Source organism: Pelodiscus sinensis, chromosome 7 (genome assembly GCF_049634645.1).
Source record: "Pelodiscus sinensis isolate JC-2024 chromosome 7, ASM4963464v1, whole genome shotgun sequence".
In the NCBI taxonomy this organism is placed as follows: Eukaryota; Metazoa; Chordata; order Testudines; family Trionychidae; genus Pelodiscus; species Pelodiscus sinensis.
This window is the reverse complement of record NC_134717.1, coordinates 61,770,748-61,787,394: the sequence shown is the minus strand read 5'-3', so window position 1 is coordinate 61,787,394 and position 16,647 is coordinate 61,770,748. Positions and strand designations below refer to the sequence as shown.

Below are 16,647 nucleotides of genomic sequence, written 5' to 3'. Positions count from 1 at the left end.
TAGCCCACAGAAGCACAGACGAACACTTGGTGTGTCTGGGGACACCTTGTTCATAAAGAGAAATGTAATTTAAATACTTCTGCTTTGATCGTGAGAAAATTAATACTTTGTTTTTCATTAATATTTCATTTACTCTGAAGCTTGTGCATATCTGTTACTTTTTAGAACATTAGTACAGCACCAGGGAAATAGATGCAATGATGACTCGTTTAGTAACTTGGTCATAGTGTTCTCTTCTGTTTTTCCAAACATGAGCGCTAGCTACTCTGGATATTTGCCATGATTTCAGAATCCAATGGACAGCTATCAACACAGCAAAGCTGCTACTGGTGAAGCTGCATCCATGACTGGCCACCAATTGCTGAAATCAGGGCAAATACCAGTGCAGAGAAGGCCTTTGAGTTCTTTGGTCATTTGTCAACCTGAATCTTCACACTTTAACTTGCATGTCTTGGGTTGTGTGCACTGCAGGAGTGTGGTTCCATGCAAGCAAATCTTCTTGAAAAGGACCACAGGTAATAGGGGAAAAATGGTTATTTGCCAGTCCTCCAGGTTTACACAGATGGCACACAGTGAAATGTGTGCTGTTATCTAGGAAACATGACTTCCTAGTCTGTGTCTATGTAATAATGCCAAAAGTCAGAAAGTGTGCAATGGACAATCAGGTTCTTTGGTATCCTACTTCCATAGCACAGTAACAGCTCCTGCTATAGTACAATTGCTTTTAGCAGCAAAGGTTCCCAGGTCAGGCACTTACGATGGCAGCCGTGTAATCTGATTTCTTAATTATAGTGGACTGAATCATCTTTCAGGGAACAAAAGCGCAAGTTCATGGTAAACTCATTGTCTCTCTAATGACATGCATGTTATGGCTGCAGTTTCTTTTGCAGAAGAGGCTATTAAGTGATCAGAACTAATCTTTTGGGCCCTCCAAAGCCATGGCCAATGGTTCCAGTTTATTTGGGTATCTAGCAATGGCAGGGCTATTCTCAGCTTTCCCTTCCTACCACATTCCTAATACTCTTCCTTCCAAAACTAGCCTTGAAAATCTCTCTGAAATTTGCCTAAAGATTCATGGTTTAATTGTAGTCTCCTCTCTTCCCCCCTCTTTGAACTGCCACAGCTGGGTCTTTTGGGTCCACGTGACCCATGGTTTGGGGATGATCCCAAACAGGGTGATCACATAGCAAGTTTCAAAGTCAAGACAGGAGTGGGGGATAACAGCCACCTGTATAACACAAAGCCCTGAATATGAGGACTGTCCCTATAAAATCTGGACATCTGGTCACTCTAGTCCCAAATCAGCGCTCAGGTCTGGGAGAGAGTACTACTTGTGCTGCTACCGATGGCACCAGGGTGCCTGCAAGTTTTCCCACTTGGCTTCTTGCAAATGACCAGTTGCACTACTGGGGAATCAGAGAGATTTCTAGCTGCAGCTAAGGTAGTTGAATAGCATGAGATGCAGCCTAGGTTTAATGTGAGATGGACAGCCAAAATCTCCTGTATCCATATCTTGTGCTTGTGCTTCCTGCACAGCCTTAGTCAAGTCACAAGCTGTCTGTTTAGTTTTCCCCATCATCAAAATGTGGACACCTACTTTACAGGGAGAAATATAGTATACTACATGTGTGTGTACACCATAGAAAGTATACTTACCACATGTAAAAGGCACTGTAGAATGGAGTTACAATCCTAGTGCCCCTCAGACACTTAGCTTATGTGCTTGTTAGAAAAAAGCAAAATAAAATACAGTGAGGTTTTCTTCAGAGTCCTCTTCTTTTGGGGGTCAGGGAGAGTGAAGAGGAGAGATCCTAGAAAGTAGAGTCTCTCACACACGTGCCAGCTTCACTCTGGCTGTGCCTAAAAGAATATTTCATTTGCCCTCCTCACACCTGCACAAGACTCGTAATGGGAATAGATAGGAGACCATCATGTTGTGGGGAGTGATGTGAGAACCTGCATTTTTGGGGGTGTTTGCAAAACAAAGGTCAGGTCTAAAAATGACTGACAAATAAATGTTTCCATTTAGGATACTGCTGATATATTTCAAACACAAAAGGCATGTTACCATACTGGAAATAATGTGGTAGTTACGTAATAATTATGTGTATATGTGTGCATGGTTAATTAAGCTTCCAGAATGAAATGGACCATTTTGGCAAGTTTACTTCAAAATGGGACATTCCGTCCTCTATTAAATTTCATTCTTAAGCAGTTTACTTGCTGGGTTTTCTTCTGATGTTTAGCAGCCAACCTTGGCTGCAGCCATGAAATACTTTACCTTGCTCTTCTGTTCGTTGGCTTTGTTTCCATTTGTTTCCTTTAAACAGGGTTTTCTGTTCTCCACCTCTCTGTGTTTTTCAGCTGCTCTACATGCACATGCTTTTCAAACAGTTATTTATTTTGCAGGATTTACCACGTCATGTGGTTTGTCATCCGTCCCTCCCTTCCTCTCCACTCCCACATTCAGTTTCATATCAAGAAAGTTGTTTTCCCCAGGAAAGTACACAATATGGTTTCACCTCAGTACCTGGCTGCCACAATGCATGATGACTTTGAAATTCCCTGTGTCCTGTCCATTTCTTGGGCAATTGAGTGCTGAATTCTTTCAGACAGTAGATGTGTAATGCTGCTGAACTGCCATGTTGTTTTATGATTTGTTGTCAGACAGCACAGAGAAAAAGATGCAGTTTTGTAATTTAGAATGACCTCTTTGTGATTATATGCATACCCCAGTGAAGAGTTACTATATTCTTCTGAGTTACCATTGTTGCAGATTTGCCAGATTTACAGGCTCCCATTTTAATTCATTTTTTCCCATTTTTCATACACTGATATCTGTGATGCCACCGTTATTTCCTGTGTGTGTCAACAAAGAAAAAGGATTACAATTTAGTGACCTATTGCATATAGAAGATCTAAAAAAAACCCCTATTGCCTTCATATTTAAAAAAATTCAAAACACTCAGTGTAGGTCTCTTACTGCAGATTATATCCTTAGAAATATATTCAGTGAAATCTACAGCTGATTTGTGAATTGTCAATTGCAAACTCAAAGAAATGCAAGAACTTTTTCGGAATGAACTTCACATGTTGGCAGTTTATTCAGTAGCCAGCTCCTGACGTGCTGAACTCAGGTGGAATTTGAGTGGTCAGCACCTATAGATTTGGCCCTGTGTAGATGACTGCCTAGCTGTAAGGAGTGCTGTGGTGGTGTAGGTGCATCAGTGCCAGGATACTAGAGATGCAAGTTGGGAGAGGCAATATATTTTATTGGACCAACTTCTGTCCACTCTGTATGTCCACCTCTAGGAAGGACCAACTAATAATATAAAAGAAAACTCTGGGAAATCTAGTGAACAAATTCAGCTGCTCAAAAGGAACAAAAATTGTCAATGTATTTTGTTCAGTATAAAGGTAAAATACACATGATGGGGCTGTAACTCCATAATTCATAAAATCACTTATTGCATAAAATATATGGCATCTCTTGAAATGTTTCCCTTGGCCTCAAAGGGAAGAGATGAGCGTAGTGTTTTGTTTACGCTCTTCAATTTTCTTTTCTCAAAATTACCTTTTCAATTCTGGCAAACCGGGTGCTCTCTTGTATTTGTATACTGATCCCTGGTCCTTCAAAATTCAGATCTAACACAACAAGTTGTCTAAGACAACACACTCCTATTTATATTCGACCTGAAGGACTAAAATAGAGACCTCCCTCCACTTTACCAGACTCTCTCTTTAACAAAAATCCAACATGCAAATGTTTTACTAAGGACAATGACAGAAAACGCTGTAGCCACGCTCCTTTGTTACAAAGTTTTTATTGATGTTTTAAAATGTTACCATGTGATTAGCAATGATTGCAGGTGTACTTAATGTCTTCCTAACGATATTAAATTTTAAAGATTTGTGTTACAGTTGTGTTTGACCCTAGAGTTTTTGCATGCTAACCTAAAATAGAAGATTAGCCTGTTTGCATGCCGTTGGGTGCTGCTACTGAAGTGACAAGCATGCTCAATGAGAATGACATAACTTCCCTTGGCTGAAACCCCTTCCCAGTCCTGTCTGTGACCTCATTTCCTGTGGTACGTGCATAACTACCTTCATCATTTGTTTCACTAACCCTTAATTCTGTCTTTGATTAAATACATGCCCTGAAAGATGCATCATAACTAAATCAGCACTGAGTTCTCTGTTCTCTTTCAGACAGACTGAAAAGACTCATTGATGAACGAGAATCCTTGCTAGAACAGGTAATTAAAATATTTCATTGTTGCTGGATGCCTGTTAATTTAACATGGTGAGGAGATTTAAGAGAACAAAATACTCCTATAGCATACACAGCACAGCAGCTGCTGCTGGAAATGCTGCTACTACTGCTTTCCTTCCTGTGGTCTGTGTTAAGATGTGATTGTATTCCATAGGAGCTGGGTTCCGCTTTGTACATTGGTGTGAAGATACATTTATGGGGAGGGATATGGAAACTTCATTAAAAATTTCATTGAGAGTTGAAAGGCGGATTATCCCCACTCCCCAGGAGAGCTAGTTGCATGTGTTACGGGGTTAACTGCACCTTTAAACCCTCCTGGTCTCTTCAAGGATGTTCCATTCATGCGTCTGGCATCTTTCTTGGGGTGGAATCATGCTTTTCTCCCTCTGACAAGGTCTTGCACTGCGGTCCCCAATGTTAGCCATGATTATTTCAAGAGGAAGTTCTGTTCTCTTGGGAAGCAATGATGGTGATAAACAGTGACCAGACAACCTTCAAGCAGAGTGTTTAGAACATAAGTCATTCTAGAGAAAACAGCCCTTTAAACAATAAACAGTCTGCATGCCAGCCTCTCTTTGCATAAAGCTTAATCTCTGAATGTCTCCTCAAACAGCTGCTGACAATCTTTTTTGTTTCACAGTGGACAGTTTAGGAGGAGAAATGCAATAGGGATACTGTAGCTGCGTAAATGATGCTGATACTATCCATCATAGAATTCCAAAATAGAGCATATGCGCACACCTTTAAAAACCGATTTGTTTCCTTGCAGATGATAAATCCTTAGGAATCTTTATTCTTCCAATCAATTATTCTCTTGAGACCTTTGGGGTTGTTAGGATTGTTCATGTGCATTAACTCACATTGTTAAAAAAAAAAAAAATCTGTCTTTAATTTACCTGTGACGTAGGAGCTGCATTACCAGTAACTGTCCCCCGTTATGTCGCTTACTCTTTCTACTCTGGAATCTACACCAAATAACAGCAAAGGAACAGCTTGGAGATTATTTTGTGACAATACATAATGTGGGACAGATGATTGAAGCATGAACATTCCTTCTGGCTACCTGAACTTTTGTGTGGGGGCTGTCTTTGTAAAGATACTGAAATTAATTATCTTGGGACTTTCAGATTAAAACTCTAAAAGGACAACTGGAAGAGAAGCCGAAGAATGGCAAGATGGAGAACATGCGGTCTGAAGATGAAGTTCTTGAGAATGGGACAGATATGCACATGATTGATCTCCAAAGTAAACTTAATTTTCCATTTTCAGACTAAGGATGTTAAGTATCAGCTAACTGACTAATCGAATAGGCGATGCATTTTTGCATTGATTATTTGATTAGTTGATGGGGCGCCTTGGCCTTTGAAGTGTAGCAACAGCCCTAGGGCTGTTGTTACACTTGGAAGGCGAAAGCTGACCCCCGGCTGTGTGTGGTGCATTGGGCTCCCCACAGCGCTTCAAAGTGGCAGCGATGCATGGAGTCTTGGGTCAGCTGGGGACTGATCCCAGGCTCCACATGGCGCTTTCACCTTTGGGTCAGCTGGGGAGTCTCCTTAGTTGGCCCCAGGCTGCACGCACGTTTCAAAGCGGCAGCGCCATGGGGAACCCGGGGTCTGGCTCCAGGCTTCAAGCGGCGCTGCTGTTTTGAAACTCTTCCTCTTCTCCCCCTTCCCCTTGCTGCGTCTATCTGATAAAGGCGGTGGTGGTGGGGGGGGGGGGGGGAGCAACTAGTTGACTATCCTGCGATCTATCCAATAAGCATTTGATTATCGGATAGTCGACTAGTCCTTCACATCCCTATTTCAGAGTAAACTGCTGTGGGCTGTATATGGCTAAAAACAGTGCAAATAGTGGTTCTTTGAGAGACATCCCTGGGGGTGCTTCACAGTAAGTGTGTCCCACTTTGCGGTGCTGGGATGCACCTATACCTACTGCGGAGCACCGCCAGGGACACTCATCTCGAAGAATGTCAGTTACAGCCAGGTGAGTAACCTCCTCTTTAAGACTCTTGAATTATGAGAGCCTGCAAGTGGGCTTTATGTACTGTTTCAATGTTCTCTTATTGTTACATTGATAGAATTTTCAGTGCAACAGGCAGTAAGATAAGATTGTACAGTAGTGCAGGATCAGGCTGTTTGTTTCCACTTTCAAGACTCTGCTGCACAGAAACCTCCATTGTGTTATCAAGTAGGGCTGGGCACAGGCTTCCTTCATACCATTAATTCTGTTGTCAAATGATGTGAATCACTCCCTGCTCACAGGCACTGGAATCTGTGTGCATATCAGCTGGGACATATAAGGGAACTTTACATAGTATTTCATGCCAGCCTCCTCTAATAACAATGCAATGTTGTAACATTCCAGCATTTTAGGTACTGGAGCCATGCCCCAGTTGTGCCTGTGTTTCTGATAAGATTTTTAACTTTTTTCTTTTTTAGGAGATGCCAACAGGCAGATCAGTGACCTCAAATTTAAACTTGCAAAGTCTGAACAAGAGATAACCGCTTTGGAGCAGAATGTAAGTTTGCACATGGAGAGACAGTGATCAGTTCAGAACTAAAATGTTCAAGTTGCATTGAAGTATACTCCTGGGGCAGTTCTGCACCCCCAAAAAATTTCTGCATGCAGTATTTTAAAATTCTACATGTCTGTGAAAAATAACACAATAGAGTCAAGCCAGTTTCAGGCATTTTGAAATAAATTACCAAAATACAATCTGTCAGCAAATATGTCTGTAATACAGGCAACAACAAAAGATTTCCCCCAGGATTGGAGCGGTAAAGAAATCCCTACAGTTCCTGGTTTTCTGTTATGCTTTTTATGGTGCCTCAGTCTGAGAGGGTCGCACATCTTGGGAGAAGACCCCGGCCCTTTGGTTTTAGTTTGTCATTTTTTTCCACCGTGCTCCAGTAAGATTACATATAGAGGTTCCCGAGTAGAAGATTCCACTGAGGAGAGTGGGAGGTAGAACTGGAGAGGGAGATGCTAGAAGTGTCTGTACTGGGATCGAGCATTTAAAGAGTGCTGGAGGGGTGCTGCGCAGGGTCTCCCAGCACAGACTTCCACACCTGCTCCCCACAAAACCCAGCCATGGGTGCCAGATATGCCCGCACCCCAGAGCCCGGGGATCCAGAGGAAGAAAACAGCATAATAGTGACTCATAGGCTTATATGTAATGTCCAGCACACCTCTCCTTCCTTCAGGGCATGCTGGGAACTGCAGCTATTGTGGACTCTCCAGCTCTCCTTTCCCTCCAGCTCTGTTTGCAAGGGGTCCAGCAGCCTTGTGTAGTGCAAACTCTGTGAGGAAAAAAATTAAGTTCTGCACAAATTCTGTTTTTCACAGTGGTGCAGAATCCTCCCAGGAGTAAAGGCAGTAAGCCTGCATAAAAGTTGGCTCTCCGTACATATCCACTCTCACCTGTCTCTCCCTGTATCAGAGGCAGCAGCATGGGGTGGCAGGTAGCTCTCAGGGAGCCAGTTTGTGGGGAGCCATCCTTTAAGCCAGCTCCCCAGGCATAACAGCTCCCACCTGCTGTCCTGCTCCCGGGGTTTTGGCTGCAGCCCTGGCGCTGCTGCCTCTGACACAGAATCAGCAGTGCACGGTGGCAGCCAGCTCCCCAGGAGAGGAGCAGGAGCAGAGCAGGAGCCTGCATATAACCATGAATGTTAATTGATAAGCCTGAGCTTATCAGTTAACTGTTTACACAGTTAAACATTCACATCCCTACTGGAAATACTGTTGTTTACATATAAAAAAATTTAAAGAATTATATGTAGAGTTCCAAACAACAATCAACTTCAAGGATCTGTATTAACACCATTTAAAAAAACAACAGTGGTTCCCAACCGGTGGTCTGCAGACGGTACTGTAGGGGGTCTGCAGAAAGTTTAAAATAGAAATTAAAATAAATGTATGGAGCCTCTCGCAGCCAGCATGTCTCTCAGTCCATGCTGCTTCCCGAGTGGGCTGAGACACACAGTTCGGGAATCAGTGCAGGCTGAGGGACATGCAGGATATATTGTTTGGGGTGGGGTCAGGAAAATGTTAATAGATTGAAAAGGGGTCTGTATGCTTAAAAAGGTCGGGAGCCACTGAGAATGCACTTGAGACTGTGGTTATATCAAGATGCCTGTAGTTCTTTACTGGCTGGAAGCAATTGTGGCGTGTATGAGTCATGGGTAATAGAGTTGCGTGTCACTGCTCATTATACCTTTTGTCCTGCATAAGTCAGTAATACAGTTGTTCTTCAGAGAGAAAAGACTGGTGCTATTTAGTCATCAGATCATAGAAATTTAGGGTAGGAGATGACCTCAGGAGGTCATGTAGTCCAAACCCCTGCTCAAAGCAGGACCAACCCCAACTAACTTATACCAGCCTCTAGTTGTAGAAAAGTTTGTCCTGTTTAACTTTCAGTGTAGGTAAGTTACATTTTTTAATACATTGAAACATTTCATGGACAACAGGGACAAACAACATGGACAAGCAACCTGTAGTTTCTAGTATCAGAGGGGTAGCCGTGTTAGTCTGAATCTGCAAAAGCGGCGAGGAGTCCTGTGGCACCTTATAGACTAACTGAAGTGTAGGAGCATAAGCTTTCGTGGGCAAAGACCCACTTCGTCTTGCATCAAACATGCATCTGACGAAGTGGGTCTTTGCCCATGAAAGCTTATGCTCCTACACTTCAGTTAGTCTATAAGGTGCCACAGGACTCCTCGCCGCTTCTGTAGTTTCTAGTAACTGACATTTCAGTGATATAGTTTTCTCAGAATATCCCCTTCATTCTAATAAGAACACAATGTAGACTCCCAACTTCAGTGTGTTTCCCAAATAAAAACAGGATTAGAAGTTATTTTACCTGTGCACAGTTCTTAATGGTATACTTGCTTTTTAACCTTAGGTAATACGGTTGGAGGGTCAAGTAGCTCGATATAAATGTGCTGCTGAAAATGCTGAAAAAATAGAAGATGAACTGAAAGCTGAGAAACGCAAACTCCAAAGAGAGGTAATGCATAAGTCAGACTTACAACATTATAGACAAGCAATTCAGATTCCATAGAGAGGAAGCAGGCATATCGCTGAAAGCTTTTATTACAATATTTGCCATTGTTCTTGGATTACTGACATGTAAATGGCTACTTTTGTATTGTTCCTGTTAGTCTTGTTGATAGATTTGGCTAGAACCTTAGCCCTCTTAGATCTGGTTAATGCAAACGCACCTACGACAATGAACAATAGCACACTTCCCCTTGAACTGATTACTGTAACTGACTCTCAGGAAACATCATCCTTAATTCAACATCTCTCTCTCTGGTTTGTCAGCCTTGGTACTATTGACTACAAACTGTAGCGCTCATGTCCCAGGGTCATTCCTCCAGTATAATTCTACTTCAATGGCAGTGTCATTTAGACATTTATGAGTGTCAAATCTGTATGCTCATTTGAGTCAGCAATCATAAAACTTGAATCATTTGTGTTTGTTCTGTAAAAACAGTTACAAGTTTTGCCATTCGTGTCTTTTATCTAACTTCATTATGAATCAGTTCTCAATTATAACTTCTGTTTTTGTACTTACACATTTTTTACTCTATTGGGATGTATAAATGAGAACTCAGTAGGACGTTTCCTTTTTTAACCACCATACCCATAATCAATAGTAAAGGACACAGAAGATAGGCCACCTAGGCAACTTTGACATGTCTTGATTGGTAAAACACCAAAGCAACAGTCTTTGGGGAAAGAAAACCATTTCAAAAGTTAATGATGGTTTTTCCTTTGCTTCTTCATTTCAGCTTCGCTCAGCATTGGATAAAACTGAAGAGCTTGAAGTGAGCAATGGCCATCTAGTGAAACGGCTGGAGAAGATGAAGGCCAATCGAAGTGCTTTACTGTCTCAGCAATAATATCCAGTTTTCACTGAAAACTACAGCTTGATGGAATGAGAACAACATTGGAGATGCTTGTCTTTTTGCTGTTTGGGATGCTTTCTCATCATGCCTTCTGAGAACAAAAAAAAAACCCAAACACATGAACTTATTTGCTATATGCCACCAAGTTGTGGTTTTCTCTACGCAGATTCAATCCTGCTGCACTATCTGTATAGGAGTAGCTGACCCAAATGGCTGTGCCTGTAGATGCCCTTCCACACTGTACTTTTGGTACATTTGCAATACCTGTATACTGTTTAACAAGCACATTGGGCATCGTGTTAGTTCTTCATCCTGAAAGGCACAGCAGCCGTTTTTGCCATTTAAAATGGTGTTAAAGGTGAAACTAGGACTTGAATTTTGTCTTGCTTGAATTTAGGGGTAAAAAAGCTGTAATTTTTGAACTTCACATGGCAGTATTTGCAATTTAGTGACTACAGTAGTATATTCATAGGCTGTTCATTAACAAAACACTGTGGAACCACAAGCCATTACAAAGCAAAACGCCTTGAGTGGAAACCATGGAAGATGATGGTCTTGGAAGCAAAAGTGACCTTAAATGACTTTGCCAATAAAATGAAGGTGTTTGGAAGGTTTTTTGCACCAGTTCAATCATAAGACTATTTGATTTCAGGGTGAATAGGCAATAGCTTCACTGAATTACAGCTTTTCATGTGTATTATTTAATCCCTATATTTGGAGTTGAAGTAAACTACTTCTTTTAAAGTATGTAAAGTTGCATAAATAAACCAGAGTAAGGCCATGTTTTAAAAAGGGTGGATTGCACTTATGTAATTTCATTTAAATTGTCAAAGCAAATGTCATTGGTTTCAACAAATGTGTGAAGGGTTCTTCTGTATCAGAAATTGCCTATCAGTACTTGAACGGTTAGGAATCTACATTTCTACAGAAGATCTACCAGTCTAATCATTAAGTAGCTGAGAAGTAAAGGAGCAATTTACTTTAGAGTACATTACTACATATACTTCTTTTTCTACAAGAAGATTGCAATTGCAAAACTGTTCCTTGGGTCTTTTAAAAAACAATTTTCCACTTTCTCTTCAAAAAAGAATACATAACCAATTGAAATGTCCTAGGTAGGTTACAGTCTAGTGACTCACAACTAGCATTACAGCTCCACTTCATTAGAAAAGATTGTGTAGACTTAAAGCAGAACAGTAGTTATCTAAGAAATAAAGCCCAGCAATTTGTTCTCCACCCAGACAAAAATTTTAAATACATAAGGAACTATTGTTATCTAAATCACCCATACACTTTGTTCCAGGTATAAGATTAGGTGTCTTTACAACAACTAATTTTCCATTAATGTGACCATTCTAGACTCCCTTCACTTCTGTTGCCTGCCCACCCACTGAGCCAAATTCAGGGTCAAGAGGCCAAATTTCTCCTAAACCTCAGCTTTGGATTTTTGGTCCACACGCTACTGTTGCTTTTCTGGTCCACTGCAGAACTATTGTGATCTCTACGGCTCATTACCTCAATAAGAGAGACATATTAATTGAATGTTCCTTCTCTAGCCAGGGAAACACACTCTTCATTCCACCAGAATGAATATATGCATCCATTGTGGAATGAGTAGATCAGTGTTTTTGAAGAGGGAGTTAAGATGAGGTTTCTATGTGTCTAGAGAAATCATAGAAATAATGTAGGGCTGCAATGGCTCATGAGGCCTTCTGAGGTAGGGATTTAAAATCCTGGTTAAACTTTACGTTAATCTAATGTTTAATCAGTTAACTGACTAAGCAGGATCCCAGCACTGGGACTGGGAGCTTTCCAGCTCAAGGAGCCCCCCCAGTTTGTGGGGCACCCCCACAGGCCATGGGCTGCTCATGGGCACTGATTAACTAGTACCCATTACTTGTTCACATCCCTAATCTGCAGGGTTATATATAGACCATAATTTTTTGCCCTTGTCAATCAGATACAGAGCTTTAAATAGAATCTCCATTTCCAACTGTGCTTTTATGACCAGAGTCTTCAGATGCTGAGCCAGATTTGCTGAATACCACAATCTAGATGTAGAAGCCAGACTTGAAACTTTGTGACTTTTTTATAATTTCTGGTGCACAGAACCTCTAGTAACTACAAAATACATTGAAGCTTTTATAAAACCATACTATAGTATTTTATTAACAGGTTAAGTTGTGTGATTGTCATTTGGCATTTCTTCTTGTGGTCGTGGTAAAATAATGTCTTGTCTCAAATATCAGGAGAAAAATTGGTAACAAATGTTGGGCTAAAAAATTAAAACTAATACTTGCATTGATCAGGAACTGCTGTGATGTGGCTCTTCCTACACTTAAAAGCAGAAGCGCAGTGTCTGGGACTGAGAGCGAGCTGGGACAGCTTATTCCTGGCTGTCACCTGGTCCCCCACTACGTGTCTGCCTCCTCTGCCACCCTCCAAACACATCCCCTGCAGAGATGGTGCTGGAGAAGAACTGGTTCCCCTAGCACCAGTTTCTGCTCCCCACCTCTTGCTGCCTCTAATAGAGTGGGGAGGAAAGAAACTGGTCGAGTAGTCACTCGACTGCCTGATAAGCATATGGGATAGTCGACTATTCGGCTGGCCATTTACATCCCTAGTTGTAGCACATTATTTTTTTTCCCCCGATGCACACTAACAGGTCTTTAAATGATGGTAACAATATTGGTTTCAGTTGCAGAGAAGCCAGTGCATCTGCTTGGAAGTTTAAGGGAATGTCTACACAGCAGCTGGAAGTAAACCTCTTAACCCAGATAGACATACCTACTGGAATTAGTGGGCTAAAAATAGCAGTATAAATATGTGGCTTTGGCAGTAGCTCAGGCTCTTCCACCCACCTGAATTTCTCTGTCTGAGCTTGGGTGGTAGGCCTGACATTTTATCAGAAGAGCCACAGCCACACTTACTTTTAGCATGCTAGCTCCAACTGAGCTACTGTGAATCTGCCTGCCTGCCTATATTGGCAGATGTATTCCCAGCTGTGGTTTAGATAGCATCCCAAAGTAGTAGGCTGGGCTGTATGTGGCAGCTCATTACAGAATCACAATCAATATTCCAATAATTGTATTTAAATTTTGTCATTTGATTTATTTTGAAATGTTTAATTTGATGGTATTAAAAAAGCCATGGCAGTATTAACCTAATTGTTTTTTTAATCAGTGGTTCTGTTAAGAAAAACAAGCTCATGGAGACCTGAACTGGACTCGAGATTCATATGCAGAAATCAATATTATTTATTTAGGTATTTTTATGGTAGTGTTCTATCCTGACAAATGTCAATGTCTATATTGGAAAGTTTAGGCTTTCTAAATGACACTGTTGGCAAAAGGTATTTTACCTTTAACCAGGTATAATAATTACAATAGCATGAATCTGAGGGATAGTAGTGTTAGTATGGAGCTGCAAAAACAATGAGGCCTTGGTCCCTTAGGACTAATACATAAGCTTTTGTGGGTAAAACCCATTTCATCAGATGAATTCAATTTAAATGAAAATGTATAATAAAGCATTTCTATCTCAATGTAAATATAAAAACATCTAACTTTCCTACAGACTACTGCAGTGAGAACTGAGGCTTGAATTTTGAACAGGGTTCAAACTTGCTATAAATTGGTTTGGTGCAAAGGTCCAGTCCTTTATAAGAGGCTGGCTCAGTGCCGTACAACGAGGCACAGTTACAATCTTGAGCTTGGGAAATACCTAGAACTACAAGAGCATCGGTTCTGTGGGCTGAATCCTGTTGGTCGTGTCCCCAATAGATTCACTTCCTCCATGCCCCATGGAAGCCACTAACTTCTCATCCAAAAGGATCCTAGGAGGTAACTTATTTACCAAAGTCTGATCAGCTTGGTATTGAATCCCATGTGGCCATATAAGTACCTGCCTTTTCCTATGCAGGAGTGTTTTAAAACTCTACAACCAATGCAGGGCTTGCCCCCGGTCCTCACTGGGGATCGCTCCCTCCATCTCACCCAGCTACTGGGACCGACCCCCTGTTGCCCCAGCCTGGTGCTTGTCCCTGGGGCTCCACTGCTATTGGAAACGCACGTGCCCGGGCCCAGAGCCCTGGGAAGAGCCGGGCCACGTGGGGCATAATTTGCACAGAGGGAATCTTGGGGAGGGTGGATCACGTGCCGCTCGGCAGCCCTCGCGCGCGCAGGCGCAACGCTTCCTCCTCGCCTGCAGCCCGGCGCGTGCTGGGAGCGGCCGCTCGCTCGGCGCCCCGCTCTTCCCGCCGCTTTGCAGGACTGACCAATCAGGAGGCAGAGCCTGCCGGCCAATGAGGGGGGCGGAAGGGCGAGCCGGCTGCTGGAGCAGCACGAGGTGACCCGGTCTCTCGCGCCGGCCAACGGCCCCTGCTTCCCGCCCAACCGCCGCTGGTTCCCCGCGCGCGGCCCCTCTGCCCCGGGGCCGTCGCTTTGCTCACCCCGAGCCGGCCGCCTCACGCGGGGGCTGCGCTGCCGAGAGCGAGCGGGTCCCCGCGACCCTGCCCTGCCTCGGCACACGCGCCCCCGGCTGGCGGCGGGGAAAGAGCGGCCGGGCCAGCGCCCCTGGTGTTCGCCGTGCGAGCGCCTCGCCGCTCCGAGCCGGTGGTGCCAAGTGCGCGGCGAAGCCCTCGGAGCCCGTTGAGCGACGGCTCGTCCCCCTCCCGCTGCGGGGCGGCCGGTGAGCGGTATCAAGCGGCTACGCCAGGCTCCTCCAGCCCGGCTCCGGACCCGTCTCGCGGATGGATTTCCAAAGCCTGGCGTGTGGAAATCGCGGGGAGGAGCAGGCGGATGAGACCTGTCCGAGTGCTGGTGACAGCCCCTTGGGGAGCGATAGCGGCGTGAACGCGGACAGGGCTGATCGCAAACCGCTCCCCACCAGCCGTGCAGAGCAGCGACAAAAGAGAGAGCCTGCGTCTTTCTATAGTGTCGCACCGCCCTCGCCCCTGGCTCCACAAAAAGGCTTTAAAACGGGAGACGGTCACAGCACTAACAGCGTGTCGCGCACGCCTGGAAGTCCTTGTGTCTTGCCTTGGGAAAGATCTTTTGCAACAGTCGCGCAGTTTTCCGAAAAAAATGTAGATGATTCAAGTTCCCGTAGTTGTGAAGAATCGTATTTGTCTGCATTGGATTCAGACGGTCATGATACTGTTGAAACAACAACAGATTTTTCTTATGCGCTCACCGGAGTTCCAGTGAAAGATAATTATTTGCCTTGTGTGGACGTTATAGATAAGTATGCTGGGGATAGTACTGGATACCAAGTAGATTTTCCTAACTCAGAAAGCAAGTCTCTCTCTTGCTTGAATAATGGTATGAGTCATTATAAAGTTACAGTTAACCAGACTGTTGATGTGAGTTCTGATTTTAGGGCTTGTTTCACTACAAGCAGAGCTACTAGTGCTAATGCATCAGTGGTATCTAAAGCAAACAACACAGTGTTAACAATGTTGAACCACACCAGGTCTGAAGAGTGGCAAAAGGAGACTCGTAGAAATATTGCCTGCAATACAGATTTGTCATGTGTAGGTGGCAATATGGAACAGATTGCCTCATGGCTTGCTGAGACATGGGAAAATTGTATCTACAGTGAAACTACTGAATGGAACTCACAAATTAAGGTAATTTTGAGCTCATTACGCAGTTCAAAATAAACTCAGGGCATGTCTATACTGCACACAGAACTTGAAATAAGCTACGCGATTTGAGCTAGTTTATTTCAAGTTAATTTCGAAATAGCTTATTTCAAAATTTGGCACTGTCTACACAGCACTTATTTTGAAATACATCACTATTCTGAAATAGACTCATAGACTTTAAGGTCAGAAGGGACCATTATGATCATCTAGTCTGACCCCCTGCACAGTGCAGGCCACAAAATCTCACCCACCCCTCTTAGAATAATCCTCTCACCTATATCTCAGATATTGAAGCCTTCAAATACTTTGAAGACCCCAAGATGCAGAGAATCCTCCAGCTGTGATCTGTACCCCATGCTACAGAGGAAGGCGAAAAACCTCCAGGGCCTCTGCCAATCTATCCTGGAGGAAAATTCCTTCCCGGTCCCAAATATGGTGATCAGCTAAACCCTGAGCATGTGGGCAAGACTCACCAGCCAGACACCCAGAAAGTTCTCTAGTAACTCCTATCATCCCTCCATTGACCTATTTCCCACTGATAATGAATGGTCAATTAGCTACCAAGATCATGTTATCTCATCAAACCATCCCCTTCATAAACCCATCTAGTTTAATCTTGAAACCAGATAGATCTTTTGCCCCCACTACTTCCCTTGGAAGGCCGTTCCAGAACCTCACTCCTCTAATGGTTAGAAACCTTCATCTAATCTCAAGTCTAAACTTCCTACTAGCCAGCTTATATCCATTTGTTCTTGTGTCCACATTGGTATTAAACTTCAATAATTCCTCTCCCTCCCTGGTATTTATCCCTCTAATAT

General features: G+C 43.1%; 2 protein-coding genes across 12 annotated transcripts in view; both read left to right on the top strand.

Moving 5' to 3' along the window:
• The window catches only part of LRRFIP1 (LRR binding FLII interacting protein 1), a 164,043-nt gene extending 153,069 nt beyond the window's left edge, over window positions 1-10,974 (top strand). For all 9 annotated transcript variants that reach the window (XM_075934021.1, XM_075934016.1, XM_075934015.1 and 6 more), the window contains 5 exons: window positions 4,210-4,256; window positions 5,401-5,518; window positions 6,712-6,791; window positions 9,174-9,278; window positions 10,066-10,974. In XM_075934021.1, the coding sequence (XP_075790136.1) occupies window positions 4,210-4,256; window positions 5,401-5,518; window positions 6,712-6,791; window positions 9,174-9,278; window positions 10,066-10,176 (461 nt within the window). In that variant the 3' untranslated portion in view covers window positions 10,177-10,974. The remainder of the gene's footprint in view (window positions 1-4,209; window positions 4,257-5,400; window positions 5,519-6,711; window positions 6,792-9,173; window positions 9,279-10,065) is intronic.
• Window positions 10,975-12,647: 1,673 nt separating this feature from the next.
• RBM44 (RNA binding motif protein 44) overlaps window positions 12,648-16,647 on the top strand; it is a 36,263-nt gene continuing 32,263 nt past the window's right edge. For all 3 annotated transcript variants that reach the window (XM_075934027.1, XM_075934025.1, XM_075934026.1), the window contains exon 1: window positions 12,648-15,811. In XM_075934027.1, the coding sequence (XP_075790142.1) occupies window positions 14,933-15,811 (879 nt within the window). In that variant the 5' untranslated portion in view covers window positions 12,648-14,932. The remainder of the gene's footprint in view (window positions 15,812-16,647) is intronic.